We start from the raw sequence: 18,720 nt of genomic DNA, 5'->3' as shown, positions 1-18,720 counted from the left end.
AAAGTCTTACACTCATGTATTCAGACGCAAGCCTCTTCAAAATCAATGTTACTAAGGACATATCTACATAGGCCGGGACCCCCAGGGTGTGTATGTGTGTGCAGAGTGCAGTACTCCACCTCGTTTAGCCCAGATGGATGCTCCTCTCACTGTTATGGTGGTGCCACAGAGCTCAAAACAGTTTCTGGATGTCTTGAGGAACCAATGCTGACTTGTGGGGAAGGGGGAAAGGAGGGATGTCAGAGTCTGGAGAAAGCGGGATGGCCATGTAAACAGCAGGACCTGTTCTGTGAAAAAGCTGTTGTGAAATGTTGATATACATCAAAAAGGAAGTGAAAAAGTGGATGTAGAATCATCTGGAAGACTGGAAGACTGAAGAAGATGAGCATTTTTGATAATAGCTAATAAAGATTTGTGAACTAACTCAGATGGACAAATTGATTAGCCTGATAAAGGAGGAATATTTGTTTAATTTTAAGAGAGCTTTTGGGGATTTATTGAATAATACATTCCAACTTTGGGGGAGGGTCATTACTTGTGGAATTTATGAGTTTGTGGTATGTTATTAATTAAATGTAAAAGTGTGACTATATAATATTTCTTAAAGGAAGAGGACTACTAAAAAAACAACAACAGAGAGTGAGAGTCCTGTAGACTAGTCTCTACATTTGTTAGTCTTGTTTTAGTATATATGCTAAGTGTGTATGCAAACATATTGGTGTATTTATTTTTTGTGTTTATCTGTTTTTTGTGCTGTCATGTGTAGATCTTTTTAAATACTGGTTGGAAATAAAATTCATAGTTTTCTTTTAAAAAAACCTGTATCAATTTGTAAGAAAGAAATGGTACAACTGTTTACACATCATTGCAGTGTGGGGAAGCTCCAGAGAATTCCTCTACTTTGGCTAATGCAGTGCAAAACTGCATTTGGCATCCTTGTTCCAAGCTGAGGGCGAGAAAGGCCCATTTGTCATGTGGTTGATTCTCAACTGCCCCAGTTTATATGTCCTATATAAATATGCCCTTAGTCCCAGGAAAATGTGCACAGGAATGAAGCCTCAAATTCCTGAATTCAATAGGATTGCTGTCATGTAAGCGTAGCTACCTGGGGGTTATCCCACTAAAATAAGAATAGACATGTAAAAGATGGCAGTATCTCAAATTCAGTGTGCCTAACTTTCAAGTACAAGGGGATACATCACAAAATATCTCATGAGGATAAGCAAATATTTCAAATGGTCCTAATCTTGTGAAGTGATTTTGTGGTTTGTGTTTTTTCTCCTATTAAGCCAAGTTTTGGTTCATCTTTTTGATTTTGTGTTTAAGTAACATACTTTTGCACTGCAGCTGGGCTCCTAAAAATAAATCACAATAAGAAATACCTTCCATCTCATGATGTCTTCCACCTTGTGGTGCCTTTGATGCTTTGTCATAAGCAATCTTGTCCTCGTCCCCATTGGCAGCCTCTGCCATATCCATTATCAACCGTGCATACTGACCTATGGATACCTAAATGTACAGTAAGAGAAGGGCGATCTTAGAAGACCAAAAAGAAAGCAAATAAAGCAAGCAGGTCATATCTGACTTTTCAAAACAAAAATAACCAAGCCAGAAGAAAAAAAGCAACACATTAACCCATGTATAAGGTAGGAGGTAGGGTCCATCAAAGAATTGAAAGCTGTATGCCATTTCAGGTAATAGGATCTTTTGAAAGCATATGAACACCAGGTTTTTGTCAAAAGTAAACAAAACTGTATGCCGTATTACAGTCCACTCTCTTTATCCACAGATTCTGTATTCATGGATTCCACCAACCTCAGCTCAAAAATATTTGAGGAAAAATCCCCCAAAACAACCTTTGATTTTGCCATTTTATACAAGGGACACCATTTTATGACACATTGTTAGTAATGAATTTTAGTATCCACAGGGGGTCTTGGAACCAAACCCCAGTGGATACCAAGATCTACTGTATATACATAGTTCATGTATTTTTATCTATCTTTAAAATATTTAAGATGATGATGGCTACCACTAATATTGAATATAATATATTATTTGTTTATATTACATAATATTTATGTAAGCATTTATTTGTATCTCTTTATAAAATTAAAAATGTTTACAGATTAGTACTGTATTTCCCTGATTCTAAACTGCCATTAAATGTGTGGCAAACCTTGTATTTTTAAGCTTCAATTTTAAGAAGATAGATAGAATTTCCCCTATATTCACAATACCTCTTTTTTGTTTCAATGTGGCTTTGTGGAGCAATCTTTCCTGTGGGGTGAGGAGGGAATGTGAAGAAACCAGGAACTCATCTTGTTTGCAGGAGTCTATTTTATTAAGTCTATGGGTCCATTAAGAAGCCAGTGGAAGCAGGAACTAGCACTTAGCTCAGCCGGATGGTAAACAGTAATCTGGCTAAGGAGAAAATGGTGGAGGCTGGCAGAACTAGAGTGCTTCCTCCTCCTCCTTCTCTTTTTGCTCCTACTCCTCCTCTCTCGGAAGTAAGACACTAAACACAGGAAATCCAAGACACCATTAAATATAAGGCACACTCCACTTTTGATGCCCTTTAAACGAGAAAAAGTGTGCCTTAAACTAGATGAAATACTGTATATCAGCCTTTATCATTGTTTTTTGTAAGGCACACTTTAACAACAGCAAATATGCTCATTCCATAGGAAGAAGTCCCACTGATTTTAATGGTTCTTGTTTCCAATTAAATATGCCTAGCACTGCTGTCTGACAGCCAAGTTGCATCCATATTTACTTAGCAGTGTCACTGAGTTCAGTGGGACTTACTGCCTATAGTAAACCCAATTATAAAAATATATGAACACATAATGCAACTTCTTCTCCTTCCTCATTTCCCTTCTCGGAAACCAATTTTGCTGCATGACACTGTTCATATCTTCTTGCATTGCAATCCTGTGCAAGTAATTTTTAAAAACTTGCTCTGTTCAGTGAAACTTATTCCAAAATAAGCATGTGTAGGTTTACATTTGCAATCCATATTGCCTTCTGTAGTTATGTTTTAAGTAGATCGTGGAGCAGGGTGAACACATTCCTTCCTCTCTACTGCGCTCTTATCCTCAGAGCATCTAAAAATTATGCTACCTTCTTATGAATTAGACATTAGGTCATTTTCCTATTCCTTCCTTCACGTCCTGAGTCTTAAGACTACAATCTCATGCATGTCTACTTGACAGTAAAACCCACTGTACACATTAGGACTAACCCCAAATAAATAAATAAACAGTACTAAATCCCAAAACTCTAAAGTCTTTCCTTCAACTCATTCCTCCAAATGAAATCTGGATCAATATTATTATTATTATTCATTCTCTGCCAAATAATGTTTCACATGTATGACAAGATGTAAATAAATAAAAAGACTTATACCAACTTTCATGCAAATCTCCTTGGTTAAAAAGATTTTAAAAATACACACATTTGCTAGACCTCAATTATTTGATGTGTCACAATCAAGCATTTAAAAGAAAGAAAGGAAAAGCTTAAAATGGACTCCAGAGTGAGCAAGAGAATACTCAGTAGCATGCCAATGAAAAGATCCTTTGTTTCCCTGAAATCTTTTGTGAATAGAAACAGCACTGTAGAAGTAAATAAATACTTACACTGTATGTGGATAAGGGGTGGAAATCTTGTGAAATGCAGCTGCTATCAGTTTCACTGCCATAGTCTTGGATTTTAAGTTGCAGAGTACTTTGTGGCCCACACTGTTTGAAGTTGCACCATTGTGCTGAAGATCTATACACGTTTCGGACAGCCCACATTCCTCCAAATTTAGGTAATATCCAGGAGCAGCTTAAAGAACATTCATTTTGGCCTCCATCAGTATAAAGAACAAGGTGGACTGAGCACTGTCTGGCAAGTTTATTGTGGAGACACCCTCAAGACTACAAAAGGCTGTAAATAATTTTGAAGTTACCTGGTAAAAACACAAACAAAGAAAAGATGAACAACTGCCACTATTGCAAACTGTGCTGGATCAACATGATTGAGGCAGGGGGGGCACAGTTGGGCAAAAGACAAGCTTCAAGGTCTGGTGGAGACAGTCAAGGCTATCATAGATGGAACAAGGTCTAGAATATTCAAATTAAGACTACTCTTCCATTGTTTCACAAAACCCTGAAATTGTGTATCTATGGTAGGGACAAAGATGGGCAGTGTTTTCAACTCAACAAGATCAAATTAGGACTTAAATATCAGCCTCGTCAAAAGCCTCAGCAATGAAGCAATCATGCACAAACCAGGATTTTAAACAGAAGATGTCTTGTAACATTTGCACCATTTTAGCAAGGGCATGAGGGCTGCATATTTGGAGGGTTTTTTAATCCACTGTAAAAGTTCAAAGCTATTTTCCAAACATGAAATCTATTCCCAACCTACTCAACATGGCGATTCAGAGAATAGTGCTCTCCACAAAGCATTAGCTGCCAATCCCTGGCAAGACAGAAACAATTTTAAATCACAAAACATATATGGCTCCAGTCTCTTTACGCTGGAAGGAAAAATCTGCCCATCACTCACATCAGACTACCTGTGGAAACAATGCTTTATTCCATGACAAAATCTGGAATGAGAAAAAACATGTAGTGTAGTAGTTAAACACTGGATTATTACTCTAGTGACTACAGTTCAAATACCCACTTGGCCATGGAAGCCCACTGCGGAAGATAATGGAGCTCCATGCAGTCATGCTGGCCACATGGTCTTGGAGATGTCTTCAGCCAATGCCAGCTCTTCGGCTTAGAAATGGAGATGAGCACCATCCCCCAGAGTCGGACACGACTAGACTTAGTATCAAGGGGAAACCTTTAACAAACCTGTATAAATCTGTGTCACTATACAAAGGGATCTTGTAGCACCTTTGAGACCAAGTGTAGTACAACCTTTCTCTGTCTACTTCATCAACATCTGAGAATGAGTAGGCTAAATATATGAAAATATATGCTACAAGCTTCTTTTCTCAATTAATCACAAATGTGCTACAAGATCCCTTTGTATATCTTTGCTTGTTTGATTTATTCAGAATTGTGCTTCTATCTGTTGCACAACATGAAGAAAATAAACATATGGCATTATCCTGGAAAATACAAGGATAGTGAAATAATAATCAAATTCCTATCATACATGTTTTGGTGATGCAGAAGAAGAAACAGTACTACTATAATGGTGCAAAGTGGCAATATTATTATAACTGTACAAGTTGTTGCAGAAAAAGTCAAGTTTAAGAGTTTGCCAACTTGTTATTTATCCTTATTCAATCGACAGAATATTGCAATATAGAGGTCTGGAGCCAAGATGCCTGACAACAAAGCAGATGTGAATTAATGCCAGTCACAATTTATTGAGGCATTACTAACAAGGACCAAAACTGTGCCAACAGCCCAGAGATTTAAAGCACCATAATTTATCACTTATTTAGTTAAATCACCCAGCACTTTGGTGTAATGCTAAGAAAATTAATGAGGTTGGTCAAATAACTGAATTTAAATCATCAGCACCATTGATCTAGGGCACTGTAAAACAGGCAGAGAGCAGATGGGCAATAGTTCCTGCTTGGCAAAAAGCTGCCTTCTCCAGCTCTTTGGTTTCTTATCCAAGCTCTGACCACAATGAACCAAGATATATACCAGAGCTCTCCAAACTGTGTATCATGACACATCAGTGTGTCGGCTATAGTGTGTTGGTTTGAAATATTTGAAATGTATATTATTATTTTGCAAATCATATATTATTAAAATATAAATGAAAGGTTTTCTTGAAATATGTTCTGCCCCCATTCATTCAGCTTTTACAATTTATGTATGTGTCCGTATCTCTCAAAGGAGTTGGTTTAACGTCTGGTTTGCTACTAAAACTGAATTATGGTGTCATCAAATGATGCATGTCCAACATGAAATACTTCAGAAGTTTGATATGGGGACACAGGCTACTGGGAGGAGGGCAGGCAGTACAATCTGCCTTCGACATTCACTGAGATTAAGAGCCCTTCCAGACAGCCATATAACCCTGAATATCAAGGCAGAACATCCTACAATATCTGCTTTCAACTGGGTTATCTTAGTCCATACTGCCACATATCCCAGTTCAAAGGAGATAATGTGTGATTTTATTGAGCTGTGTGGCAGGGGCCTAATATTTCCCTAGAATAATAGAGTTGGAAGATACCGCATCCAGTCCAATCCCTGCAATGCAGGAAAAGCACAAAGCACCCCTGACAGCTGGCCATTCAGCCTCTGCTTAAAAGCATTCAAGGAAGGAGCTTCCGCCACACTCTGAGGCAGAGAGTTTCACTGCTGAACAGCTCTTACAGTGAGGAAGTGCTTCTTAAAGTTCAAGTGGAATCTCCTTTCCTGTAATTTGGACCTATTGGTCTGAGTCTTAGGTTCCTTCTATACTGCCATATAAATCCATATTATCTGCTTTAAACTGGATTATATGGCAGCATAAACTCATATAATCTAGTTCAAAACAGTTAATATGGATTATCTGATTTGATAATCCAAATTATTTGGCAGTGTAGAAGGTGTTTCACAAGGGCCACCCCAAATGCAAACCTGTCACCCTGTATAGTTATGGCACTATTATTCCACTTTAATTGCCATGGCAACATTCTATAAAATTCTGGGGTTTGTAATTTTGAGGGAAGCTCAAGAACTCTCTGGCTGTGAATGCTAAGGCCCCTTCTACACTGCCATGTAACACAGATTATCAAAGATGATAATACAGACTAGGCAAAAATATGATAGCTGGGACCCTGTGCTACACTAGTTGCGCAACGCAGCTCAGAATTAATGAAGAGATGACGTACGTAATGCCGGTCAGAATTAATGAAGGAAAGATGTGCGCGAGACAGCAGAGCAAGTGAGGGATGCAGCTGCAATAGGATAGCAGTGAGGTGGGAGAGGATAAGGGTGAAGTAATCTAAGATTTATTTAATGTTAAATAATAAACAACGACTTAACAAAAATGGTAAACTGGATAGAAATGTTCCCTCTCCCTCTTTCTGGTGAACAATGTTGCCACGACTCTGAAGAAGCTGCATCTCTCACTCGCTGTATCACACATGTGTTCTCCTCATTAATTCAGATCCGCATTGCGCAACCAGTGTAGGGTCCCAGCTATCATACTTTTGCCCCAGACTATCTTCTTGAACTGGATGAGTTGACACTACCATATAACCCATTTCAAACACATAATCTGGATTTTATATGGCAGTGCAAACGGGTCCTTCCACATAGCCATTATCACCCAGAATATCAAGGCAAAAAATCTCACAATATCTGCTTTGAACTGGGTTATCTGAGTCCACGCATTCATATATTCCAGTTCAAAGCAGATAATCTGGATTTTATATGGCAGTGTAGAAGGGGCCTCAAACTCCTTTCTTCAACTACGCATGAGACTAGGCCTGATGTCCTGATTTGAGTGCTAGACTGCACTTCTTTGAATCCCTCCTTCGCCACTGGAAACTCAATGGGCAAGTCACACTCTCTCAGCCTCAAAGCAAAAACCCTCTTTGAACCAAGTTTACCAAGGCAATCCTGTGACAGGTTCTCCTTAGTCTGGGGATGTACCTACACTGTGAAATTAATGCAGTTTGCCATGGCTCACTGCGAGGGACTCCTGGGAGCCGTACTTTCCCAAGGCCTTTAGTTTTCTCCGCCAAGCAGGGCTGGTGCCTCACCAAACTACACATCCCAGGATTCATTTGAGCCAAAGCAGAGCTCGTGGGGTCAAATTCCTCCCGCAAATCTACCCGAGCAGCAGCTCCCTCTTCAGCAAAGCAGTGTGAAATACCCTTGAGCCGTGTCCCTTGGCTTTAGGGCCGGGGAGGGGGGTACAGGAAGGAAAGAGCCTGGCCTCTTCTCCGTCTTCTCCCTCTTCTTCCCTTTCGCTTCCTCCAAAGTCCCTCCCCAGGCCCGCTTTTTCACTGCGTTTACCTAAAGCCAGCAGCAGATTCTACACGCTCTGCCGCCTTTCGGCTGCTATCTCTTAAAGGGACAGCGCACCCTGTCAGCAAGAACCAGAGCGAAAAAAGGGGCTTCCTCTTCTGCTCTCCTGCGTGCATTTACACTGTAGAACGCTTTGGCTGCCAGGGCTCAATGCTGTGGAATCATGGGCCAACTTTCTTTAGTAAAGAAGACTTTGTCAAACTACAACTGCCATGATTCCATAGCATTGAGCCCTCGCAGTTAAAGTGGCTTCAACCTGCATTCATCATAATAATAATAATAATAATAATAATAATAATAATAATAATAATAGAAGGAAGCAGATGAAACAATAGATCACATCCTCAGCTGCTGCAAGAAGATCATGCAGACAGACTACAAGCAGTGGCCTAACACCGTTGCTCAGATGATTCATTGGAACTTGTGCCACAAATACCATCTGCCTGAGACAAAGAACTGGTGGGATCACAAGCTGGAAAGAATTACAGTGAATGAACACACCAAACTCCTCTGGGACTTCTGGATTCAGACAGAGAGAGTTTTGGAGTATAATATTCCTGACAACCGTGTTAAAAAATAAAGTATGGATCGTCAATGTAGCAATCTCAGGTGACAGCAGGATTGCAGAGAAACAACTAGAAAAGCTGACACGATATGAGGATTTGAAGCTCAAACTGTAATGACTCTGGCACAAGCCAGTAAAGGTGGTTCCAGTGGTGATCGGCACGCTAGGTGCAGTGCCTAAAGACCTTGGCCTGCACTTAAACACAATCAGTGCTGACAAAATGACCATCTGCCAGCTGCAGAAGGCCACCTTACTGGGATCTGCATGCATTATTCGCCAATACATCACACAGTCCTAGACACTTGGGAAGTGTCCTACGTGTGATCCAATTCAACAGCCAGCAGAGTGACTGCTGTGGACTCATCTTCTTGTGTTTCAAATAATAATAATAATAATAATAATAATAATAATAACCTTTATTTAATATCCCACCACCATCTCCCCATCATGTAAGCCGACTTGGGGCGGCTTAAATGAGGCCAGGCCCAACAGCACATTACAATAAAATAAAAGCAAAACACAACAACAACACAGTGAAATACATAAAACATGTGAATACAATAAACAATATAAAATGCCAAACAAAATCATTCACAATCACAGTGACAATGGTGTAGAGCAGGTATGGGGATACCCAGGCCTGGGGGCTGGATGCGGGCCCTGGGGCTCTTTTCTCAGGCCCTCCTCTCTCACACCATCCTATCCTATTCTTCCTTCCTTGCTTGCTTCCTTCTCTCTTTCCTTCCTCCTTCCCTCTTTCTCCCTTCCTTACCTCCCTCTTTCTCCTTCCATCCTTCCTTCCCTTCCACCCTTTCCTCTTTCCTTCCCTCTTCCCTCTCTCCTTCCCTCTCTCCCTTTCTCCTTCCTTCCTTCCTTCCTTTCCTTTTGTCTTTCCTTCTCTCTTTGCTTCCCCCCCCCCCCCCCACTCCATTCTGTTCCACCCTTCCATCCTTCTCTTCCTCTCTTTTTTCCTTCCTTCTCTTTTGCCTTCTTCCTTTCCTCCTGGGGGATGTTAGCTGGGAGAAGAGATGGTAGAGAGGAACATGAGGACCACAGTTTCAAGATTTAAGAGGCTGTCCCATTGAGGAGAAGAAAGAAAACCTGACTTTCTGCTGCTCTAGAGACCAGGGCACAAGGGAGCAATGATTTCAAATGGCAAGGAAAGAGATTCGACTGAAAAGATTAGGAAGAACCTCCCGAGAGTAAGAGCTGTTGGAGAGTGGCATAGTCTGCCTGGGAGTGTGGTGAAGTCTATTTGTCTGGAGGCTTTTCTGCAGAGCCTCCAGATAAGTGCTTTGATTGTGCCTTCCTGAATGGCAGGGGGTTGGATTGGATGACCCCTATTTTATTTATTTATTTACTTTACTTCTATACCGCTATTCTCAGCCCGGAGGCGACTCACAGCGGGTCACAACACACAGGAAACAGCAAAGTTCAGTACACCAATATAAAAACAGTTAACAACCTAATCAATACACAGTTAGTACACAAATTACTATAATAACCAATCACTAGCATCTCATCACTAAAAACACGATCCAGATTCGTCATCCATAGTTCCATTCCTATGTCATCACCAGTCATTGCACTAATTATTCGAACGCCTGCTGAAATAACCAGGTCTTTACTTTTTTGCGGAATACCATTAGAGATGGTGCTAATCTAATGTCTGTGGGAAGGGCGTTCCACAGCCGGGGAGCCACCACCGAGTAGGCCCTATCTCTCGTCCCCGCCAGCCGTGCTTGTGAAGCTGGCGGGATCGAGAGCAGGGCCTCCCCGGAAGATCTCAAAGTCCTGGTGGGTTCATAGGCCGAGATGCGGTCAGAAAGGTAGCTTGGGCCGGAACCGTTTAGGGCTTTAAAGGTCAACGCCAGCACTTTGAATTGAGCCCGGTAGCAAATCGGTAGCCAGTGGAGTTGGCGAAACAGGGGGGTTGTATGCTCCCTGCGTTCCGCTCCTGTTAGAATCATGGCTGCCGAGTGTTGGACTAGTTGAAGCTTCCGAGCCGTCTTCAAAGGCAACCCCACGTAGAGAGCGTTGCAGTAGTCTAGGCGGGAGTCCCTAGGAGTCTCTTCCAGCTCTAAGATTCTATATCAGGAGTAGGCAATATGGGTTCTAATGAATACACTTTTTCTCTCCCGTTCATAATGTGGGGACATGAGAGAAGTGTCCCACAAGGGTGGTCAAACATCAAAACCTCTGGGCATCCCCTGAACAATATCCTTGCAGATGGCCAATTCTCTCACACCAGAAGTGACTTGCAGTTTCTCAAGTTGCTTCTGACATGAAAAAAAAATCATCCTGATGAAGGCGAACCCTTTTGAGATTCAAATTTTTCCCATCTTTCTTTCATTTTCTGCCTCCAAAAGAGAAGAGGAAAGGGAGGAAAAGGCAGTGAGGGAACTTGGAAAGAACCCCCTCCCTCCCGTCCCGCACACCCCACTCCAGCCCATCATGTGGCCAGTGTGTAGAGGCACCCTCAGTATTAGATCTTATTGTCTGATAAGTCTCAACTTCCTAGAAGTTAACTATATCTAAAATTGCCTAAAATACAGTTGTTAGACCTCGATAAAGTACATAGACGGAACCAATGGCCTTTGTGAACATGTTGATTTACCAAGGATGCTGTACTCTTATCTGCAACTAACAGTTGGATTTGGGCTCCAAATAGGAAAAGGTGCACTATTTCTACTGTTAGAAACAGAATGGTCAAGCTTTAATCTGATTCAGGGAGCAGGGCTTGTTTATTCAGCTGTCCTTCCACACATTTAGTGTTAAAAATGGCATTCTGGAATAGCACAGCATTTATAAAATGGTTTTAAGAATTAAGATTAGAGGATGATTCAGTGTAAGGATAACTATGAAATTACTATACAAGTAACTACCTTTTTTTCCATGTCAGAAGTAACTTGAGAAACTGCAAGTCACTTCTGGTGTGGGAGAATTGGCTGTCTGCAAGGACATTGCCTAAGGGATGCCCGGATGTTTTGATCTTTTACCATCCCTATGAGAGTCTTCTCTCATGTCATCGCATGGGAAGCTAGAGCTGACAGAGGGAGCTCAACCCGCTCTCCCCGGATTCAAATCCCTGACCTATTGGTCAGCAGTCCAACTGGCACAAAGGTTTAACCCATTGACCCACCGGGGGCTCCTCGTAACTACTGGTAGTTGTAGATAACTAGTTGTACAAATCATGCAGTTTGACACTGCTTTAACTGCCATGGCTCATGGCTATAGAATCATGTACAGTTATAGTAGAGAGAGCAAAAAAAAAATTATTAGTCTCATAGCATTGAAAGAGTAGCATCGAACGGCATCAATTTGTCTAAGCTTGTGGAGTGATTTTCCTCCCTTAAGACCAATAGCTTCACTTCTTTATTCATGTTTGAAGAAAGTTCTCTTCCTGTTGTCTTTCTTTTCAACTGACTAGTTTTATTTGCAGCTGTTTTCTTGTTCTTTCTGTTGTCAAGTTTGACTTGTTACTGTAGGGCCCCTCAAGCACTCGGGCAGCAAATAAATAATTTAAATAAATCTATTGTAAATCATTTGCATGTGCTGTGGGTTTCTTTCAACCATTAGTTTTCATTTGCAGCAATGCTCTGGGTTTCAGCACACAGCAAATCATGATCGGCACCAAAATACACTCAGATAAGACAATTCAGCGCAACACAAAGCATTGGAAAACTATTCAACTGACAATGAATGTAAACTATTTATGAACTAGTAATGAAAGATGGGGACTCATTCACTGTTAAAGTGAAGTATATTGATGTAGGCTTTGTTTCCTTGTATGAAGTTTATATCTACTTTATTTGTCATATTGGCTCGTTTTTTGTTTTGTATTCTTAACAATGCTCTTCATATATATTACAAAACTATAACACAGTTGCTGTTCTGTATATACACATTGCATATAAGTAGCTCCGTGGTTGTATTTAATCTTCAAAGGATTACTGCTTGTCAATAGAGACTATTGCTGCCCCTAGCAGAAAAATATTATCAGCAATGTAGCTCTTTCTTCACCTCTGGTTCTCTTGAAGATCTGACTTGCAGAGCTGGCTTGCACTTAGAAGAAAACGCTCCAGCAGCACTGTCTGATTTCCCCCCACTATTTTCCAGAATGCTGTTGATTCCATTTAACCATTTAAAGCCTTGATTTTTTTTTAACAATTTATTGTTTGTATAGGGCTCTGGTTATGCTGTTTTTCACATTTAGTTACTCATTCTCAAGTAGCATCGGTGGAGATGTATTTCCATTCATTTCAAAATAAACTGAACATAAGTAATGACACAGAGTATTTTATGTATTTCCTTTTAATTTTGTTGAACTAGGGCATTTAAATTTGTCTCCTCTGCGCTCTGAGATTTTCTTTGGAATTATATTATTTGTTGAAAAGGGGAAAGAGAAGGGGAAAGCAATTCATTACTACTGTATATTACTACAAAAAAAATAACCCTTCTCCCCATGGGGACTCAGAGTGGATTACAGTACAAACAGATACCGGCAAACATCCAGTGCCTTGTTACAATACAATGAGACACACAACCACAAACAAAGGCAAAGGCTTCATTTCTGGCTTTGGAGGCAGTGCTCATCTCTGGCTCTGGGGGAGGTTCTGTTCTCCGTTTCCAAGCCAAGGAGCGTGCATTGTCACCTCCTGGCTGTATGACCGGCATGATTGCTTGGAGCATTTTATGCCCTTCCTGCTGAAGTACATATTTATCTACTCACATTTTCATGTTTTTGACCTGCTAGGGCTAACAGCAGGAGCTCACTCTGTCCCACAGATTCGAACGCCAAGCTTCAGGTCATCAGTTGGATCCGTGCTACTGGTACTTCTCGACCTTACCACAGCGTTTGACACCATCGACTACGATCTAATGATTCACCATCTTGCCATGTCCGGAGTTCGTGGTCAGGCCCTCAATTGGTTCAACTCATTTCTCCGGAACCAGAGTCAATGCGTGGAGTACATGGATCAAGTCTCCAATAGATCCCCCCTCCTATGTGGGGTCCCCCAAGGTGCAATTCTCTCTCCTCTTCTCTTCAACATCTATGTTAGACCCCTTGCTAGTTTGGCTCGGAGTTTTGGCCTGGACTGCTACCAATATGCAGACGATACCCAACTCCTTCTGCGCCTGGAGCCTGGAGCAATGTCAATTCCAGACAATTTCACCCTATGTCTGGAAGCTCTGTCAAACTGGCTACGTGTAGCAGACTGAAGGTGAACCTGGCGAAGATTGAGAATCTCTGGCATGGCTGCCCGGCAGGTCTGACTCCTCCATTACCCACCTTCAATGGTGCCGCCCTATCTCCATCGACCACTGTTAAGAGCTTAGGTGTCATCCTGGATTCACATCTGACAATGGAAGCTCAGGTCGCTGCTGCCAGCAAACAGGCCTTTTTCCATCTACGACAAGCGAGGCAACTGGCACCCTACCTATCTGACGAGGCTCTGGCAACTGTCATCCATGCCACGGTCACATCTAGGCTGGACTATTGCAACGCCCTGTATGTTGGCCTTCCGATGTCTACGACCCGAAAGCTTCGTATTGTTCAGAATGCGGCAGCCAGGCTACTCACAAGAATGCCCATGAAATGCCATATAACACCAGTGCTGCAACATTTACATTGGCTTCCAACTGAGCACCGTGGCCTGTATAAGATGCTAGTTCTGACCTTTAAAACTCTTTACGGCCAGGGTCCATCGTACCTTAGGGACCGCCTCTCCTCCCATCATCGGAGGTCGCAACGACCAGCCCAACGTGACTTACTTCATATACCGGGTCCTAGAGAAGTGCACTTGGAAAGGACCAGACGCAGGGCTTTTTCTATTTCTGCCCCTGCCTTGTGGAATTCCTTGCCGCCCTACATGAGAGCCATGCATGACTTAGGGCCTTTTACTCTCGCACTTAAGACCTGGCTTTTTACTAGAGCATTCGATCTCTGTTAATTTTTAATTTTTGTATGTATTATTTATTTATTTATTTATTTACTTTGCTTATATACCGCAGTATCTCAAGCCCGAAGGCGACTCACAGCGGTTCACAAACAGTAAAAACAGTAGAAACAGCAGTGGTTCCATGCAACATATAACAATTGACTTAACACATTATCCATAAATTACCAATAAGCAATTACAATGCACAATTATTACGAAAAACAACCGTACCCAATCTTCTCATCATCCAAGCGTAGTCCAGGTTCGTCGTCCATTGTTCCATTCCTATATTCCATTACCAGATTGCACTAAATTACTCAAACGCCTGTATGTATTTTATCTTTTATAATTTAGCTGTAAATCGCCTAGAGCATTCTCGGATGGAGGGCGATTAATACGTTATTAAATGATGATGATGATGATGATGATGATGATGATGATGATTATGATGATGATGATCAGTTCATCAGGACAAGGGTTTAACCCATTACACCACCACGTCTAGAAGTCTAGAAGTTTCAGTAAAAAAAATCAGCTCCAAACACTTGGGTTGACATATTCACAGGTCAAGGTAAGTACTGTATCTTAACTTTTATTCTAAAAGGACCCATAGCTTTTTTTTAGTACATAGGCAATAGGTGAGAGCTCAGCTTGTCCCTTAAAAAAGCACTGACCACCTCTACTCTCTTCACAACATCACAATTTCTGGCTTCTTTGAATGCCTGAGTGAGAAAAAGGTGGTGGGGATGGCTGAACCACCACTTTCCCCTCTCTGCCAAATGAACCTCAACTTATCCACAGGTCATATCAAGATTCAAAAGTCTGGCCCCAAAACCTGCTCTGGATTTACATATAAGATCTATTTATACACATGTATGTATGTATTGCTAGACAATAGGATTGTTAGGAAAATTGGAAACGGTTATATGACTTGTGATTATGTGATTTGTTCTATGTGATTATGTAATTTTAATTAATATCACTGTTTAATTGTTATGTAATAGGACTTTATATTGATGGTTTATACTGTTGTTATTGATACTGTTGGCATTGAATTGTTGCCTGTGTTAGCCGCTCTGAGTCCCCCCTCAGGGGTGAGAAGGGCGGGGTAGAAATGGTGTAAATAATAAATAAATAAATAAACTTGCTGACCAAAAGGTCGGCAGTTTGAATCCAAGGTGCGGGGTGAGCTCCCGCTGTTATCTCCAGCTTCTGCCAACCTAGCAGTTCAAAAACATGCAAATGTGGTAGATCAATAGGTACCGCTCCGGTGGGAAGGTAACAGTCATGCCGGCCACATGACCTTGGAGGTATCTACAGTTAGAAATGGAGATGAGCACCACCCCCCAGAGTTAAACACAACTAGACTTAATGTCAAGGGGAAACATTTACCTTTTGTTATCTAATTCACCTTTTAGTGAATTAGTTAACTGCGATGCCATATGTTCTTCCATTGTTAACAAGATCGTTTTACTGATTTTTTTTTTTAGTGTGCTTTCCTGGTAGGTGTTCATATTTTATTGTGGGTTTAAAAAATAAATCAATATTTATATGGAGTGTGTGTGTGTGTGGGGGGGGGGGGGGGGTGTCGTTAATCCAATATTTCAATGCAAAAAGAGCCTGACTTAGTCTAGTGGTGAAGGGAATGGATACAAAGAAGGCAGGGAAGGAAAGAACTTGGCATGTTTCAAGAAAGAATCGGATGGAAAAGCAGGAAATCTCATGTACTTCCAGGTACTATCAAAACAAAAAGAGCTATAAATTCTCAATATGTGGAGGGCACATCTTGTTGGATCTTGCAGTGGTTTTGTATCAGAAAAATGGATCCCAGTTTACTAGATATGTGTTTATGATTGGAACATCATAAGCATACAGTCGATGTTTATGATTTATCCACTTATGAATTAATTGTTGCCTAGCCTAGTGGATTAAAGATGCAATCATCTTTTGCCATGCCTTATTGTTCTGCGATGCTGAGCTCATTTCACTGCTTGCCAACCTGATAGTAGTATGTTGAAATAGTTTTGCTCATGAAACCTCAAAGGTGAAATCTGGTCTAAAAATACATCTCTCTCTGTAAACATGCATTAAAATGTCAAAGGCTTTCCAGTATAATCTGTTTTACAGCATTTTTCTTTCAAATGCGGGAAATGCTACATGGGTAATCTTGGCAAAGATGTGCACTAAGTTCATGGGTCAGAATAAAGCTGAATGCCAAAATATTTGGTTGACTGTAAGCAATGGCAATCTGATTTTCTTCTTGAGTTTTATTATTTTTATTCAGACCTCCTAAATTTTATTTTTGCCAGGAAATGCGAACTCTAGGAACCAGGAGTGAAATAATGGTGAAATAATATACCTGTAAAATTTATGCCATCCAAAATTGTATTTTTTGAATTAAGAACTTCCTTCCTTCATTATGATATTAGAATTAATAAATGAATAATAAAAATAGTCAATAAATTCAAAAAATTAGTGAAATCTTCATTTTCTAAATTTTATAATTAGGTGTTCTAGTATGACTCAACTACAGTTCTGTGGACAAATAAACTAATTCCCACCAAAACACAGTTAAGACTTATTTCTGAATAAATATGCATAGATTTGGGAAGTACAACTGGGTATAATTTATTTGGGCTGCTGTTGCTATATATATGCATCAAGGCTGCTATCTGGAGTGATTTGGGATTTGGAGTGATTTGGGATTTCAAAGTTTGCACAACAACTTGTTTAATCTTATCCATGAGTCAGTTCCGGCATGGAAAATCACATACTCTAGACCTGTTATTCTTAGTCTCAAACTTGATCTCCCCAAATGTTTCAGACTTCAGCTCTAGAAACTGATTAATCGCTATGTTGGCTGGAGTTTTACATGAGACGCATGTCCAAAATATCTGATAGACCACACATTGAGATTCTGTATCTCATTTTCGATACTGGATTATAATGAAATGGTCTGTCATAATTTTCAGGAGGAGACAGTCACAAGTCAAGATCAGACTATGACCAATTTTTGATCTAATAAGCACATACGATCCCTGTAGAGGCGTTGGACCAATTGCTATAGTCTGAATTCAGAAACTATTGGATCCAAAAGAAAGAGGTTAAAATCCATACTGGCATAAAAGGCCAACAGAGAGGTTACAAATTTTATGCAAACATTCTATGTATTTCAGAACTCTATATGGCTAGCAAAGCAATGAGAAAATGAAATTGTCTGAGAGTTGGGCCATGAGCTCTGTATCTGCTCAGTCTAAAGTTTCTCTTTAGACTGAGGCACACATTTAAATCGGGATTCACCAGACGATTAAGATGATATTCACTTATACCTAATTTTGGTTGGAAAAGAAAAACAAATATTTACTGTATTTGTATCCCACCTTTCTCTACCCTGAAAGAGACTCAAGACGGCTTTACATATGGCAATTATTTAATGCCTTTGAACAACAACAGTTAAAATACATTAAGTCAAAAATTGAAAAAATAAATTAGATGCACATTAAAACATATAAAACATTGCAATCACTACTAAAATCATGCCATCCAAAGTCGTAATCCGGGGTCATTCCAAAGGTCATTTCACATAATTCCTTAGCTATTATTGCACTATAAATAACAAACAAATAATGGTAGCTTTCTCATTTCTGAAAACATAAAATGTACTTACATTTCAAATTTACTTTTAGCAAAGTAACAGGCTCTTTTGTTGGAAGATAAAACAATATTTTTTAAAGAAGCTTCTCAACACATTTAGCGAGTGATTCATTCAAATTCCTAATTTCTGCCTAGGGTAAGAAGATGACTTGGACTGTCAATACACAGTGAAATATCCCCAAGCCAACTGCAGAACTATGTGTGTTTCCTGATATTCTGAACCAGGCCAATAGTTTGCCAGTTTGGTCTACCAAAACCTTTACATGGAGGGGATATTTAAAATTCTAGAGTACTGATGTAATTCTGCAGTTTTAAAATATGAGTCCTACTACTCTGTTTCAGCATTTTAAAAAAAGGAGAAAAAAGGAGGAGGAGGAATCTGGCAGCATCTTGGATACTGTTTTATTTTAGCATGAGCTTTTGTAGATTTCATATTCTGATAGACTTTAAAATGAATGCCACGGGTATTTTAAGGTGACAAGGTGTATTTTAAAGTGACAAGTGCCAATGTGAAAAATTGAGTTATTGAGTCCTGGGATTGAAAACAACTCAGGAATTCAATCCATGGGGT

At 40.3% G+C, this 18,720-nt stretch overlaps 1 protein-coding gene across 9 annotated transcripts in view; it reads right to left on the bottom strand.

Annotated features, from left to right (window-relative positions):
* The window catches only part of PNPLA4 (patatin like phospholipase domain containing 4), a 29,287-nt gene extending 21,269 nt beyond the window's left edge, over positions 1 to 8,018 (bottom strand). Inside the window, exons 1-4 of one of the 9 annotated variants that reach the window (XM_067466810.1) lie at positions 7,615 to 7,953; positions 4,558 to 4,600; positions 3,642 to 3,955; positions 1,383 to 1,509 (exon numbers count right to left, since the gene is read on the bottom strand). In XM_067466810.1, the coding sequence (XP_067322911.1) occupies positions 1,383 to 1,509; positions 3,642 to 3,800 (286 nt within the window). In that variant the 5' untranslated portion in view covers positions 3,801 to 3,955; positions 4,558 to 4,600; positions 7,615 to 7,953. Of the gene's footprint in view, positions 1 to 1,382; positions 1,510 to 3,641; positions 3,956 to 4,557; positions 4,601 to 4,677; positions 4,824 to 7,614; positions 7,955 to 7,976 lie in introns of those variants that run through there. The other 8 variants (XM_060769915.2, XM_060769916.2, XM_060769917.2 and 5 more) reach the window with 8 other exon arrangements.
* Between the last annotated feature and the right edge of the window lie 10,702 nt (positions 8,019 to 18,720).

The sequence above is a fragment of the Anolis sagrei genome, chromosome 3, assembly GCF_037176765.1.
Source record: "Anolis sagrei isolate rAnoSag1 chromosome 3, rAnoSag1.mat, whole genome shotgun sequence".
NCBI lineage: Eukaryota > Metazoa > Chordata > Lepidosauria > Squamata > Dactyloidae > Anolis > Anolis sagrei.
The sequence above is the reverse complement of the archived record's forward strand: the minus strand, read 5'-3'. Positions and strand labels throughout refer to the sequence as shown.